Genomic DNA, 16,124 nt, shown 5'->3' with positions numbered 1-16,124 from the left:
CACCATGCCACGGGCACCTTACTTCTGCACTGCTGCTGGCAGAGGCTCTGCGTTCAGAGCTGGGCTAGCAGCCACCGCTCTCCACCTGCCCGGGTCTGAAGGCAGGGCTGCTGCCTGCAGCACAGAAGTAAGGGTAGCAGTACCGCAATCCGCCTCTGTTCCCCCCTCCCCCCACCAATAACCTTGTGACCACCCTTGTGGGCACCAGGTTTGTATAATTTTTGGTGGTTCCCAGAAAGGGTTCAAGTTCTGCCCCCCACACTGCCTTGTAAGCCAATATATATCCTTACCCCTGTCCCTCCCACCCCCTCAGCTGGGGCCAGGAGCAGGGCCATGGTCTCCAGGAGGGGGGACCTGGACAGGGTTGGGGGACCTGGACAGGGTTAGGGGACCGAGGCTGAGGCCACAGCTGGGGTTGGGCACAGGGGCTTGGGCAGCAGTCGGGACTCCAGATGTGGTGCCAGAAATGGAGCCCTGGGCAGCAGCCGGGACCTGGGAGCACGGATGGGACCCCGCATAAAACGTGAGGGTGCTGTAGCACCCCCCGCACCCCTAGTTCCTGCCCTATGAAAATAAGGAAGTGTTATTTATTCCTTCTCATAATATAAGAACAAGGGGCCACCAAATTAAATTAATAGGTAGCAGGTTTAAAACAAACACAAGAAAGTATTTTTTCATGCAATGCACTTTCAACCTCTGGAACTCCTTGCCAGAGGGTGTTGTGAAGGCCAATACTATAACGGGATTCAAAAGGGAGCTAGATAGATTCATGGAAGATAGGTCCATCAATGGCTATTAGCCAGGATGGGCAGCAATGGGTTCCTAGCCTCTGTTTGCCAGAAGCTGGGATTGGGTGACAGGGTATGGATCACCTGATGGTAACCTGTCTGTTCATTCATTCAGAGGACAGGATACTGGGCTTGATGGACCTTTGGTCTGACCCAGTATGGCTGCTATTATGTTCTTAAGAGTGCCCTTCAAATTAATGCTCAGTGGACAATTATGGACCCATGATCCTGAATATTGGTGAATCACGGGCACCACAGGCCCATATAACTCGTTGCCTATGACCACCTGACAACTCCTTGTTGGGTCAGGATCCCTATAACTACAACACTGTGAAATTTCAGATTTAAATAGCTGAAATCATAAAATTTACAATTTAAAAAAATCCTATGACCGTGAATTTGACCAAAATGGACTGTGAATTTAGTAGGGCCCTATAGATAGGTATGCATTGACAATCCTCTGTTCCCTTAAGAGCACCTGAGCGCTTTTGGCAGCTGGTAGAACAGGTCTGAAGCTGTTCTAATCTATGCTGGAAGGCCAGGCTGTCACAGAACCAACATAGGAGATGCAAAAGGCTCTTTTGCACGCACTCCCCATGCTGTCCCAGCTCTTCCTTGGCCCCACTGAAAATCTGGCTCAGAACATTTTATGTAGTGTCACTGGGCCAAATTCAGCTCTGTTATATTGGTATAAATGCCAAATAGCTGCACTGACGTCTGAGAAGTAGTCCCATCAGAAACCTGGCATGCTGCTCAGGCACACGGCGTTCTGTCAGACATTAAATACCCAAACTTGGAACCCTTCTAAGCTTATTAAATAATGACACTCCACCCTCTACCCCAATCAAAGACAAGTCTTTCAAGATGGATTCCTATTCTTGGGTCTCAAGATTCATGCCTACAATGGTCAGGTATGCTTTGCTGCACTTGAAAAGCTTAGTGTTTAACTGGCTCTCCATAAGACAATAATCATGTGCCTTAGAGAAACTTAATGGATGCCAATGCCATCAATCATCAGTTTTTTCTCTCACCATGTGACCATGTGGTCAGTATTGCATCATTTTTTTTTCCTGTTGGGAAAGCAAATGATAAAATCTGGATTAACTATGATTGTACTTAGAAGGTGAAAAGCACTATTGTTGTGTTCCTGTTTTACTTACGCTAACCATAAATGCATACAGAGTGACACAAATTTACCTGAGATCCTCTTTCAAAAAAGTTTTCACTCTAAAGTCTATTAAGCCTTGTGTAGACGAGAGAAATTTACCATGAGCTTGATCCAATAAAGAGCTTGTTTTTGTGTGTAATTTTAAACATGTGAGTAATCAGAGACTATTATGCATGTATTGAAATGCTTTACTGGTTCAAGGTCTACGCTAGGAGAAGTGTGCCTCCCCTCCCCATTTCTGCTGTCATGAATTGCCAACATGAAGTGCTTCAGATGGTTTACGTGTATCTGGCTTAGATTTGTTTCAGTAGAATTAAATAGTAGTTTAGTCTTAACCATATCAGCCCACTCTATGCTAGTGCCATTTGGGACTGCACTAATTTAATTACTGTCCCATAGTGCTCTGGTGTCTTTTCAAAGCCTCCTAGAACCCACTGCTTCTGGCAGCTGTGCCAGGAACTGTGGGACCAGTATTCAGAGGGCATTGAACAGCACTAGTATCGGACATGCAAAGCTACTATGACAGTTCCAAGCACAAATCAACATGGCTAGTGTGGTTGTATTATTTGTGCTTAATCCAGTTCAATACCAATGGTTTAATTAGGAAGAGTTCAATTTTGGTAGTATAGAAAAGCTTATTAGACATTGCAGAACAATCAAAAATTGAGCAAATGCAAATGGGAGTGAGGAGTATAATCTTCATAGCTGGACTGCTTTGTGGAACATGAACATCATTAAGAGCATTTTGTTTTGTTTTTAATGAGGGCAGTGACTATCATTGTCACTTATAGACTGTTAGCTCCTTTTAAAGGTTAGCTTTTTAGTTACAAAAAGTTCTAAAGGTTTTTTGTTTGTTTGGAGGAGCCACTTAAGGATTTATTTGCTTACACTGTACTTTATTGTCTGTATAGCTTTGTTTCTCTTTTATGGTTCCTATTTTTAATTTAAATGGACAGTTTTTAAGTTGTTTTAAATGATCATCACTCATTGCTGATTGAAAGCAATAAGTGGCTTAATTGTCTGCCGGAAATGCACTTGTAAGGCATCTCTAAGAAGTTAATATAAGTGCTCCCTTTTTTGTTTGGTGATTGGTCAGTTTAGTTTAGAGAGTGTGATATGCATGAATATATTGCTTCAAGAGGTCCATGTTCAGGAGCTGAAGTCAAAGCATTCTTACCCACTCCTGAATTATTTCATAAATCTGACCCATTAGCATAGGATAGCCTCAAAGAAATTCTGTATTTGGATGATTATTAATGATAGATGAACCTTTGAAAACTTGGAGGATTTTTGGTCCAGTTTAGATAAGCACCCAAAAATAGGGATGCTTTTCCAGACTTCTTGGATTTGTAAAACTAAGCTGTGAATCTCATGGGAACAAGTTCTCTTGGAAGATTTTCAGTTCCACTTCCAGGACTTTTACTTCTGGCCTCGGATTAAACCATGAAGTGCAGGGGTACACCACAAGTGAAAAACAGTGTGTGGAGGGGATTGTGGGGAGGGGAGGTGGGGTGTTAGTGAAGGGACTCCTCTTATAGATTGTGGTCAATGTAGGGTATATAATATATTTTAAGAATCAGGAAGGAAGGATTTCGTGAAAAAAAATGAATCGAATTACTACGAAGTTCTTCATTATAATTCACTTCTGGAGGAAGAGCATGCATTAGTCTATTGTAGATCTGTTATGCTTGTCCTCGCTTGCAGCTATCAAACCTACACTCTGACCCAAGTGACTTTCTATCCCTATTGCTAATGTGTATGTCCTTACCCTTATCTCCTACTTTAGCTATCATCCAGTCATCTCATGCTCCTCTAATCTGTCCAGAAATCATCCTTCTTGCCTGTCACTGGGACTATGCCATCCCCCACTTCAATTTCTTCTATGGCCTTCGTCATCCTCAGTATTGTGTTCAGACTTCTTGTCCTCACTTTCAAGGTTTTGTATAACTGTGCTCTCCTAAATCCTGTCTTTATTTCTTAGTATTCTGTCCCCTTCTTCACTCCACCAATAAACCTTGAATCAGCTCTTTTATTTTCTGTTTTCACTCTCTTTTCATTCTCTTTCCATGCTGTCACCTATTCCTGAACTCCCTCCTTATTCTAGTATATGGTTAATCCCTCCCTGAAGAAACCATTTACGTTTTCATTGCAGGAAGTGGCTTAGACATGTACCAAACCCAGTTTTTGGAACTTCATCAAAGATTGTTATATGCCGAAAAAGAAAATAAAAAAAGATCCCGTGAGTTGAGCATTGTCCTGGATGCAGTTAAACGGGTAGTTGCGGAGAGACTGAACTCTACAGCAAATCATACAGGTTTGTGCTCATAAAAATTTTTCTTCCTAAAGAGATTAAATTATTATATACTCTGGGCCCAATTCTGCTTCCACTAATGTTAATGGGAACAAATCTATTGACTTTGATGATGGCAGCATCAGGCCCTTATATGTTTAAAAAGAGGGTGAGAGAAGACTTTTACCATTCTTTAATTAGGTCCTAATAATACTTACCTGATGCATGACAATTTATAGGATTGGTTGCTTGGAACCTGAGAGAACTCTAAGAACATTTTTCTATCATTCTTTTCTCCTTTTATTTGTCTTGTGAAGAGTCCTTATTTCCTTTTCACCCCAAATTTCAAAAGAGGGGACATTTAAAAATATCTATGAAATGTTTACCCCTTTCTCATCCTGCTTTGCTTATGAGAAGCAGACTAAAACACGTTTATTACCGAAAGTCTCTCTTTCTCTTGCATCTTCGCACTCTCACGCACCTTCGGTACATTTTTAAAGTTGGACAACAAATACTAGAAGTAATTCCAATCAGTTAATCATATTCTGTTGATCTGACTTTCCACTCTAATTTAATTAGAGTTTTTATTCACTTCTCCTTTTAAAAACACATTAGGCCCAACTGCTTCAGCAGCTACTGCACATACTTAGGGCGATCTACCTCCACTCTAGTGGTTGCAGTATGATGGATTAGGCAGATAGCCCTGTCCCCTGGAGGAGGAGTAAGGCAGAGCAGGAGCTGGCCATCTCACATCCCTGGTGACATAGGCACAGTTTTCTCCAAAATCTGTTCTCATTGCTGCTAACCCCATTATCAAGAGGGAGTGGAGAGAATGAGAGGGGCTGCCTTCTTGTGGGGAGATAGATTAGGAATGTTATGTTGTAGTTGAAATGTGGGACATTGTGGTCTCAACACAAAATATTTAAGAATTATTTCTGACAGAATACATGGAGTTAAATCTACATAGAAAAAAGCTTTGGGATTTTATAATTAAAATATTGTATTAAAAATTGAAAGGGAGGAGGAATTAAGATGTGCATCATTGTCCTTCTGACCACTTTGCCTGTATGTGCTATCCTGTTTCCTCACTTTGTTTTTTTTTTTTTTTTTAGTTCCCAATCCAGCATTGACTCAATTCATGTGCTTAAAATTAAGCAAATGCTTAGGTGTTTGCAGGATCTGGCTTTGGATTATAAACACTGGAGTAGAGTCCATGTTGTAGGATTTTTGCCCTATGGCTACCTCAGTGAGGGCCTGATTCTGACTGAGAGCTACGTAATAATTTGGGGCAGTCCTCTTTCCATATTTAGAAATCAAGGTCAGCTGGGAAAGAATTTAGGCAACTCTACCAGGTTGGTGGTACCACATAGGAAGCCAGGTAGGGAGAGGAGAGAAGGAGATATGCAGTACGTAACAACTTTTTCTATCCGTACAAAACAAAAACACACCTTATACACAACATTTTTAGCCACCAAGGCAGGATCATAGAATCATAGAATATCAGGGTTGGAAGGGACCTCAGGAGGTCATCTAGTCCAACCCCCTGCTCAAAGCAGGACCCATCCTCAACTAAATCATCCCAGCCAGGGCTTTGTCAAGCCTGACCTTAAAAATATCCAAGGAAGGAGATTCCACCACCTCCCTAGGTAACGCATTCCAGTGTTTCACCACCCTCCTAGTGAAAAAGTTTTTCCTAATATCCAACCTAAACCTCTCCCACTGCAACTTGAGACCATTACTCCTTGTTCTCTCATCAGCTACCACTGAGAACAGTCTAGATCCATCCTCTTTGGAACCCCCTTTCAGGTAGTTGAAAGCAGCTATCAAATCCCTCCTCATTCTTCTCTTCTGCAGACTAAACAATCCCAGTTCCCTCAGCCTCTCCTCATAAGTCATGTGTTCCAGTCCCCTAATCATTTTTGTTGCCCTCTGCTGGACTCTGTCCAATTTTTCCACATCCTTCTTGTAGTGTGGGGCCCAAAACTGGACACAGTACTTCAGATGAGGCCTCACCAATGTCAAATCAGAACCTGAATTTGTGTGTGTTGAAAGGCAATCTTTGAAGAAGCAGCTTTTCACCCCTCAATACAGTGGTGACTGAGTGGAGAATTTCCACCTAAACAACACAATAGTTCAGAGTTTCCATAGCATTCTGCCCATTAAAGCTGGTTGAAAAACAATTTTATGACAAAATTTGAAGTTTCCATTTCACAGGGCTCAAACCAAACATTAAAAAAACCTTTTTGTTACATATTTTTTTGAAAAAAATGAACTTTCATTTTTCCGTTTTCTGCCCCTCTTCTCTTTTGTGTCACTGAGTGAAATAAAATTAACAATATCCACAATTTTTTTCACTTCTTCCTTTTTTTCTCTCTTTTCTCTATTTTTCCCTAGTTGAGGGAGTTTTGAAAAGTTACAGAATGGAAAAAGGAGTAGAAGGGAATGTGGAGAAAAAGCTGTAGACATTATTCATTCTTTTGTATTCAGTGGCAAAAAAAGAGAAAAAAACATTTAAAATGGGGGGTTCAATTCACAACAAAATGAAAATTTTCCCTTCAAAATTTCTTGTACTATTTTTTTTGTCAGTCACATTTTTCCTATAAATCCTATTTTTAGCAGGAATATTTTCTAGTTGAAAAATTTTGACCAACTCTACTGTCCATGTCATAAATCCACTGTCCTTGCTGTCATAGGGGAATGGAAAAGGCAGGTAACAGGGAGTTGTGGAGAACAGGAAATCAGAGTCCTGTTTCTGCTAACTTGCACCTAGTGAGTAGGTTTTGTGGGTTTCTTTTTTGAGTGATTGCACATGTGCATTCCACTCTATGTGCATGTGGGCCCCAAGCACAGTCACCAGAAATTTTTCCCTCAGTGGTACCCATGAGGGCGGCTCGAGCGCCCTCAGGTGCTGTGGACTCATAGCACTAGTATAAAGTACCCAGCTGACCCCGTGATCCCTCAGTTCCTTCTTACTGCCCATGATGGTCACTGGAATTGCTATCCTTCCTTTGGCAAGCTCTATGTGGTTTTTCCTTTTTGCATATCTGTACATAGTTGTAAATAGTTTAGTCGGTTTTTAGTGAAGACCCAAAAGCAAAGAATCCAAGAAACTGGATTTATTCGGTAGAATATTTTATTCTTCAGGATTGCAAACCAGCAGGTGCTGCTAAGCAGATATGATTTCAACATGTGGGATTCATGCAGAAGTCAAGGACTTGCTCCCTCAGGACTCCAGGCAAGAGTTCTCCTTGTTGGTGGACAAGGGAAAATCAGTAGTAAGGGCCTCGTTGCAATCTGCTTTGGATGCAGCTGATTCGGCGGCCAGGTTCATGGCTTCAGCAGTAGCCATGCATAGGAGTTCATGGCTACAGTCTTTGTGTCTCCTGCAGGAGGTCGAGCAAACCCTTCAGGATCTACCCTCAAAGGAGCTTCAATCTTTTCAGAACAGACTGATGTGAAGCTTCATGGGTTAAAGGACTCTAGGGCAAGACTTAAGTCCCTTGGTTTGTATACACCAATGACTTCAAGGAAGCACTACAAGTCCCAACAGCCTGTTTTGTACCCTGCTCTGCCTATCTGTCAGGAACTGCAGAGAAAAAGAAGCAAGCATTTTAGGCATAGGCCATCAGCCCTTGCTATCTCAATGTCCATGCTTGCCCACCTAAACATTCAGGGGGCTCTAAGCAGGCCTTTTGACAAGACACTCAACGATGCCATACCAGTTCCCATGATGCCAGACCCTGTTTCTCCTTTGTTTACCAACCTCCTCTCCCATTTTCTCAATGCGTAGTCCCGTGTCACCATGGACCATTCTGTGTTGAAAATGGTGTAAGTGAGATACACCCTCAAGTTTACTTCCAAACTTTCGTCCTATCCTTCCTCCCATCTCACATCAGGGACCTCTTTCATGAAGATCTTCTGGCTCAGGAGGTTCAATCCTTCCTTTGGATGGGAGCCGTGAAAGAAATTCTGCAGAATTTAAGAGGGAAAGGGTTCTATTCCCATTATTTCCTAATCCCAAAAGCCAAGGGAGGTCTCAGACTCATTTTAGGCCGGCGCCACCCCAACAGCTACCTCAAGAAATTAAAGTTCCACATGGTCACCTTGGCATCCATTATCCTCTCCCTGGATCCCTGGGACTGGTACGCTGCCCTCGATTTAAGAGACACCTATTTTCATATATTGATATACCAAGCTCACAGAAGGTTCTTCAGATTCATATTGAACCACGCACACTACCACTTCATGGTACAAGAACTCCTCACTTAAAGTCATCCCGGTTAATGTTGTTTCGTTGTTACGTTGATGATCAATTAGGGAGCATGCTCGTTTAAAGTTGTGCAATGCAATGTCGTTTGGCAGCTGCCTGCTTTGTCCACTGCTTGCAGAAAGAGCAGCCCGTTGCAGTTAGCTGGTGGGTGGTTGGAACCAGGGTGAACTGGCAGCCCCCCTATCAGCTCCCTGCTCCCCTAAGTTCCCTGTGCAGCAGCTGCTCAGCAGGCTATCAATTGCCCGCAGTTCAGCTGTCCCTCCCCGCACTGCCATGTGCTGCTCCTGCCCTCTGACTTGGAGCTGCTCCCCAACACTCCTGCTTGCTGTGGGGGCGAAGGGGAAGAAGAGGGGGGGCTAATGTCCCCCCTGCTCCTGCACCCCGATTACCCCATCTTCCATAGAGCAGGGGGGACACATGGACGGAGGGAGCTGCGCTCCAGTCTCAGCTTGCTGATCTAATTAACAAGGCAGTGTACTTCTGACCAGGGCCAGCTCTACAGTTTTTGCCGCCCCAAGCAGTGAAAAAAAACTGCCACCGCAGATGGCAAAAGGAAGAAGCTGCCGCCAATTTGCCGCCGCTGCTGGAGGAACAGAGAAGCTGCCGCCAGATTGCCGCCGCGGCCGGAGGAACTGCCACCCTGTTCTCAATGCCACCTCAAGCACCTGCTTGGAAAGCTGGTGCCTGGAGCCAGCCCTGGTGTTGACCCCACTCTTCATACTTAAATGGGAAATGCATATCTCCGTCTCTCAAACACATTCAGGGTGTGTCTCTGTCTCTGTCTTCCCTCTGTCCTTTCCTGCTGCCTTGTAGAGTGTGAGAGTTAACCCTTGAGGGCTCAGCCAATTGCTAGTTCATCATTTAGCAGTAAGGCATTCCCTGGGAAATATCCCACCCACTGACTCCTCCACCTCAACTAAGCTTCACAATCATCATCACCGTATACCGGTATTAAATTGTTTGTTTAAAACTTACACTCTGTGTCTGTGTGTGTATATATATGTCTTTTGTCTGGTGAAAAAAATTTCCCTGGAACCTAACCCCCTCATTTACATCAAGTCTTATGGGGGAAATTGGATTTGCTTAACATCGTTTCGCTTAAAGTCGCATTTTTCAGGAACATAACTACAATGTTAAGTGAGGAGTTCCTGTACTCCGGTTCTGCCTGTCTGCAGCTCCTAGGGTGTTTACAAAATGTATGGTGATAGTGGCAGCCTTCCAAAGAGAGCAGGTCTACCCTTATCTGGATGACTGGCTAATCAAGGGATGGTCTAGGGCTCATGTAGTATCCAGCTTTGGGCTCATCTAGTTGATTTTCAAGGCCCTAGCCTCCTGATAAATGTGTAGAAATCTATCCTCACTCCAGTACAGAGGACAGTGTTTATCGGAGCGGTGTTCAACTCCTCTCAAGCCAGAGCCTACTTTCCAGAGGGTTATTTTAAGACAACTACATCCCTAATAGCACACTTCAAAGGCCATCCCATCGCAACATCCAGAACTTGTCTGAGGCTTTTAGGCCACATGGCTTCATGCACATATGTGGTGCAGCATTCAAGGCTGCGCCTCAAGCCCCTCCACACGTTGCTGGCCTCCGTGTACTCACCAAACTGCCACCATCTGGATTTTGTACCCTCATGTTCTTGTCTCCCTCAATTGGTGGATCGACCTCCTCAATGTTTGTGCAGGGGTTCCCTTTATATGGCCCCAACCGTCAGTGACCCTGATCTCAGATGCATCAGCACTAGGGTGGAGAGCTCACCTTGGGTCCCTCAGAACTCAAGGTCTTTGGTCTCCAGAAGAACTTTCTCTCCACATCAGTGTCCAAGAACTCAGAGCAATTCACCTGGCCTGCTAGGCTTTCCTGCCACGTATTACAGGCAGAGATTTGTTTGTTCTTATGGACAATGTTGCTGCCATGTTCCATCTAACAGGCAAAGAGGAGCTTGCTCTTCCAGCCTACATCAGGAAGTGATTCAACTATGGGAATTCTGTATCGCCCTCTCAGTCAACCTAGAGGCCTCTTACCTTCCAGGAGCCCAAAATGAGCTGGCAGATCACCTAAGCAGGACTTTCTCCAGTCACCATGAATGGTCCCTTTGCCCAGATGTGGCGCGGGATGTTTTCCAGCAGTGGGGGACTCCCGAGATAAACCTATTTGCAACCCAGTACAACAAAGCATCACCAATTCTGCTCCCTGTGTGGCCACAGTCCAGGGTCTATCACACATGCCTTTCTGATGGAACACCTTTACTACACTTTTCCCCCCTGTCCCGCTTGTACACAGAGCACTTCTAAAGATCAAATGGGACCGGAACCAGATCATTTTGATAGCCCCAGCATGGCCCTGCCAACACTGGTTCTGCCACTTTGCTAGGCCTCTCAGTGGTGACTCCAATCCCACTTCCGTTACACCTTGACCTGATCTCTCAGGACCATGGTCGACTGCTCCATCTGAACCCAAGTTCCCTTCACCTAATGGCCTGGAAGCTCCATGGTTAAACCTCAAAGAGCAGGCTTGCTCAGGGGAAGTTCATCAGGTTCTACTAGGGAGTAGGAAGCCCTCAACCAGGGCTACTTATCTTTACAAGTGGAAGCAGTTTTCGGTCTGCATGTTCCAAAGTGGGATCTTGCCCGTGTAGTCATCCTTACAAGAAAGACTTGAGTATCTATTACACCTGAAGCAGCATGATTTATCTATCTCCTCTATCAACGTTCACCTTGCAGCAATAGTGGCTTTCCACCCCTGGGTAGATAACCAGTCCGTATTTTCACATCACATGTCCATCTGATTTCTGAAGCGACTAGAGATATTATATCCTCAAATAAGAGAGCCAGTTCCTCCCTGGGACCTGAACTTGGTCTTATTAAAGCTCATGGAATATCCATTTGAACCACTGGCAATGTGCTCCTTATTGTACCGCTCCTGGAAAGTGGTTTTCTTAGTGGCCATCACTTCGGCCTTGGAGTTCAGGGCCCTCACATCAGAGCCTCTAGACACAGTCTTCTTTAAAGACAAAGTTCAGTTACCCACCATTTCCTTACCTCACCCCAGTTTCCTATCAAAGGTAGTATCACAATTTTATAACAATTGGGCAATCTACCTTCCGGTCTTTTACCCTAAGCCGCATGCAAATAGAGAGGAGTAGCACCTTCACTTCTAGGGCTCGCCTAACGTCCAAACTTTCTACATAGAATGGAGTAAACCATTCAGAAAGTCCACTCAGCTGTTTGTAGCAAACAAGATGAAGGGTCTCCTGATCTCGTCTCTTCCTGGATTAAGTCTTGCACTCATGCTAGTTACAATCAAGCGGGGGTACCGCCTTCCAACTATCCCATGGCTCGTTCCACAAGGTCACAAGCACGGTCAGCAGCATTCGGAGAGCAGATCTCTGTCCAGGACGTTTGCAAAGCAGTGACTTGGTCATTGTGCATACGCTCTCCTCCCATTACACCATCACACAGCAGTCCAGAGATGATACCAAATTAGATCGAGCTGTCCTGCAGTCTTGTGTCCATGAACTCCAATCCCTCCACCTATTCAATTGCTAGGGAGTCACCTGGAGTGGAATGCACATATGCAATCACTTGAAGAAGAAGAAAAAACAGTTACTAACTTTCTGAAACTGTTGTCCTTTGACATGTCCATTCCACGACCCGCCTTCTTACCCCTCTCCATAGGAGTCTTCTGGAAAGAAGGAACTTAGCAAGCAGGGGGTCGGCTGGGCACTTTATACCAGCACTATGAGCACACAGCACTAGAGAGTGCTCGGGCTGCCCCGACAGGTACCACTGAGGGAAAAAATTCCAGCAACTGTGCTTGGGGCGTGCACACACCTGGAGTGGAATGGACATGTACAACACAACTCAAAGAACAACCGTTACGAAAGGTTAGTAATAATTTTTCTTTGTTTTAGTTTGCCTAGGGGGTTGCCTTCTGATGTTGGACAGCAATCAATCAATCAGTCTGTTATGGAGCTAACAGCTGTGGAGATGTGGCTTTTTAAGGTTCATGCAGCTTGGAAGGCTATTATTGTTTGTGTTGGATAGAACTCACTGCTGTATAACTCTGGCATAGAATGCCTTCTGTCTTCCCCACCTCCGTGGGAACTGCATTTCAGGGCTGGTCTACACTACACAGGTCGACATAAAGCAGCTTATGTCAATCTAATTATGTCAGTGTCTACACTACAATCTTCCTCCCACCAATGCAAGTTCCCTATTACACCGACATAATAACTCCACCTCCACAAGAGGCATAAGGCTTATGTTGGTGTAGTTAGCGTGATGCACTGTCTCTGTAGACACTGCATCTGGTACATCAGCTGTCTTGTCAACTTCACAGCAGGAGCTGTGAAATTGACAAGAAAGCCCCTGCTCCTCTGGAGAGCTGGGCGGCTGGATCCTACTCTGGACTGGGAGCTGGAGTGAGAAGCCTGAGTGGCCCCCACCCACTCCCTGCCAGGTGAGCCATGTAATTGACAAGACTGCCTGGCTCCCAGCAGGGAACGAGCAGGCAGAGGGAGCCGAGAAGCAGGGGGCAGCTGGCCCCTGCTCTCCGGTGGTGAGAAGCCCCAGGCGGCTTCCCCCGGCTCCTGGCAAGGAACGGATAGGGGAGAAGCTGTGGGTGACTTCCCCTGGCTCCTGGCAGGGAATAGAAAGCCGGGGGGGAGGGGAAGGGGGCGGGGGGACAGCTGCCAGGAGCCCAGGAGCCAGTGGAGCAGCCAGGCTCCAGTCAGAGAGCTGCCAGCTCTCAGCTCCCTATGCTGACCCTCTTAAGTCGGTGAAAGCGATTCTGGTGAGGACACGCTCTGTCAATCCAAGGAGGGTAGAGTGGACATGCACCACCGCAGTAATTACTGCTGTGGCTGTAAGTCGACCTAATATAGGTTGACTTAAGTTTGTAGTGTAGACATACCCACAGTGGTAGTAATTACTGTGAGTGAACACTGGTTAACTGCAGAGGCAAATGGCCAGTGCACATTTTACTTGCACATCAGTCATGATAATTATGGGTATGAATTTGTGTGTACCTATTGCTGAAAAGCATTTTGAAATCCTTTTGAATGAAAAGTGATGCATAAATGTAAGCCACTATAATATCTTAATATGGCCAATGTGCTTTCACAAGTATATAGCAATTATTTTTTGTTTCAGGTATCCATTTTATAAAATTCTGCAATGAAAGGAACTCATTGTGAAGTGCAATGGGATTCATACCATGTAATAACTGCTTTTCAAGAACTACAAGCATCAAGTGCTTATATGATTGCATTATGACAGGAGGAGTTAGGCATGAGTCTGCTCATTTCTATTTTTATTTCTGGCACATAGTTTTGCTTCCCTTTTGACTCTGTGCCATTCTTTCCTTCCCATTCTAACAGCTTACCTTTCTTTATTATTATTATTATTTCTTCTTAAATTACCTAGAAAGTCAACACTAGAGAGAAAGGTAAAACAACCTCTGAAGATTAATCAAGCCACATTGTTGATGTGTTTGACTTTGAATCTGCTTCTTCGTAGCAGGGAGATGTCCTTCTCAGAAACCCTTTGATTATCAAAACAAGTGATGAATTTGTTTGGATTTTTTAGAGGAAAATTTTAAATGGGTTAAAAGTTAATACCCAGACCTTTCAAGAGGGAGGGTATATTCAAAAATTAGAATACAAGTTTTGGAACATTATGCTCCTGTCAAAAAACCTAAAGAATCTTGGACCAAGGCTTGGGGCTCACTCAGTCCATCAAGCTCATACTTTGTGGCACTCCAGGAGGTAGGGGAGAGAGAGGTGACTAATTTATGACAAACCAGCAAGGATTTGCCAAGCACAATAAACTCTAGCCCCATCTATCACTTCTCCAATATGGCATATACATGACTATTCTGGCTTTATGATGGTGTGATGGGGTGTGTAAACCCTGCAAAAGTCAGAAAAGAATCAGAAAGGACTGCTTGGGGCTCAGTCAGCTCAGCACTGTGATACCTGAAACAGGTGTTGGACTTTGAAAAATGAGCTAAAAAAGTTGCTGGCTGGCTGGGAGGGAGAGCAGACGTTTGGCTCTGTGTGGGTGGGAAGGCTGGCTGGGGCCAGGAACTCAGGAATGGTTACCTATTAGAGCTCTCCCTCCCCCACCCACCCCCTGCCTTAGGGTTTGGAAGAGTTGTGTTTATTTTGGACTCTGGAAGGGATGGTACTTTTATCTGACCTAGCTGGAGGGCTAGGTCACCTTAACCTGAAATGGATGGAAACAGGCAGAGCCACTGCTGCACTACCCCACACCATTTGAGGGCATGCAGAGAGGGTATGTAGCCACTGATTGCTTTGTGCAACTTGGAGATAACTCAGTACCAGCAGAATTCCAGTTTTCTGGGTGCTTTGCACAGACTGAAAAGTACAAAACCTCTAGAAGTAGAGCTGAGGAAATGGCCCCTGAAGTGTACTCAGTCTTTTCTCAGGCAAATCAGAGGAGTTTTACTCTCTTTCAGGCCTATCTATGTGCTTGTTCTCATATATACTTATGTATATGTCATAAATATAAATGGAAGGGCAAGGGTTGGGAGGATTTGGGGGGGGAAAGACGTGTCCAAACTACGTTTCCCAGTAAACCCAGTTAGAGTTTGGTGGTAGCAGTGGAGATCCAGGGTCAAAGGATAAAATTAATTTGTACCTTGGGGAAGTTTTAACCTAAGCTGGTGAAAGTAAGCTTAGGAGGTTTTCATGCATGTCCCCACATCTGTACCCTAGAGTTCAGAGTGGGGGAGGAACCTTGACAACCTACATGAGCATGGGTAGTCCCAGGGACAGGGAGGGAATGACACAGACAGAGTTCTCATATGATGTACATAGGAGTCTCACCTGTGTCAGGACAGCAGAAATAAGCTGTAAGGCAACTGGTAAAGTTAAGTTTTGAAATGATTTCTTGCTAGCTGCTTAGCAGGTACACATTTGAGTGAAAGATCTTTTGCTGCTCAGGTTCCTTTCTTAAAACAAAATAAAGAGTAAGGTCTTTCATTTAGTCCTTTCAAATATTTATTAGTTTACCTAATGGTACCCATCATCTTTGCACATTGGGTGCCTTGTATTAATTAAGTGGAAAATATTTTTGTTTCACCAGCTTTTAACTGACTTCTGAATGATTTTAGGAACAGGCTCTATAGGTTTTTAGTAGCTTTTCTAATTCTATATTTTAGCAATTTCCTAGCATTTATTCTGAGTAATGTTTCAAAGAGGATGGATCTAGACTGTTCTCAGTGGTAGCTGCTGACAGAACAAGGAGTAATGGTCTCAAGTTGCAGTGGGGGAGGTTTAGGTTGGATATTAGGAAAAGCTTTTTCACTAGGAAGGGTGGTGAAACACTGGAATGCGTTACCTAGGGAGGTGGTGGAATCTTCTTCCTTAGATATTTTTAAGGTCAGGCTTGACAAAGCCCTGGCTGGGATATTTAGTTGGGGATTGGTCCTGCTTTGAGCAGGGGGTTTGTCAAGGTTCCTTCCCCACTCTGAACTCTAGGGTACAGATGTGAGGACCTGCATGAAAACCTCCTAAGCTTACTTTTACCAGCTTAGGTTAAAACTTCCCCAAGGTACAAATTAATTTCACCCTTTGCCCTTGG

At 44.4% G+C, this 16,124-nt stretch overlaps 1 protein-coding gene across 2 annotated transcripts in view; it reads left to right on the top strand.

Moving 5' to 3' along the window:
* MGAT4D (MGAT4 family member D) overlaps positions 1–16,124 on the top strand; it is a 113,597-nt gene that overhangs the window by 36,736 nt on the left and 60,737 nt on the right. For both annotated transcript variants that reach the window (XM_084626016.1, XM_084626015.1), the window contains exon 2: positions 4,109–4,270. In XM_084626016.1, the coding sequence (XP_084482142.1) occupies positions 4,109–4,270 (162 nt within the window). The remainder of the gene's footprint in view (positions 1–4,108; positions 4,271–16,124) is intronic.

This window comes from Lepidochelys olivacea, assembly GCF_965140295.1.
Source record: "Lepidochelys olivacea isolate rLepOli2 genome assembly, chromosome: 4".
NCBI lineage: Eukaryota > Metazoa > Chordata > Testudines > Cheloniidae > Lepidochelys > Lepidochelys olivacea.
This window is presented reverse-complemented; position numbering and strand designations above follow the sequence as displayed.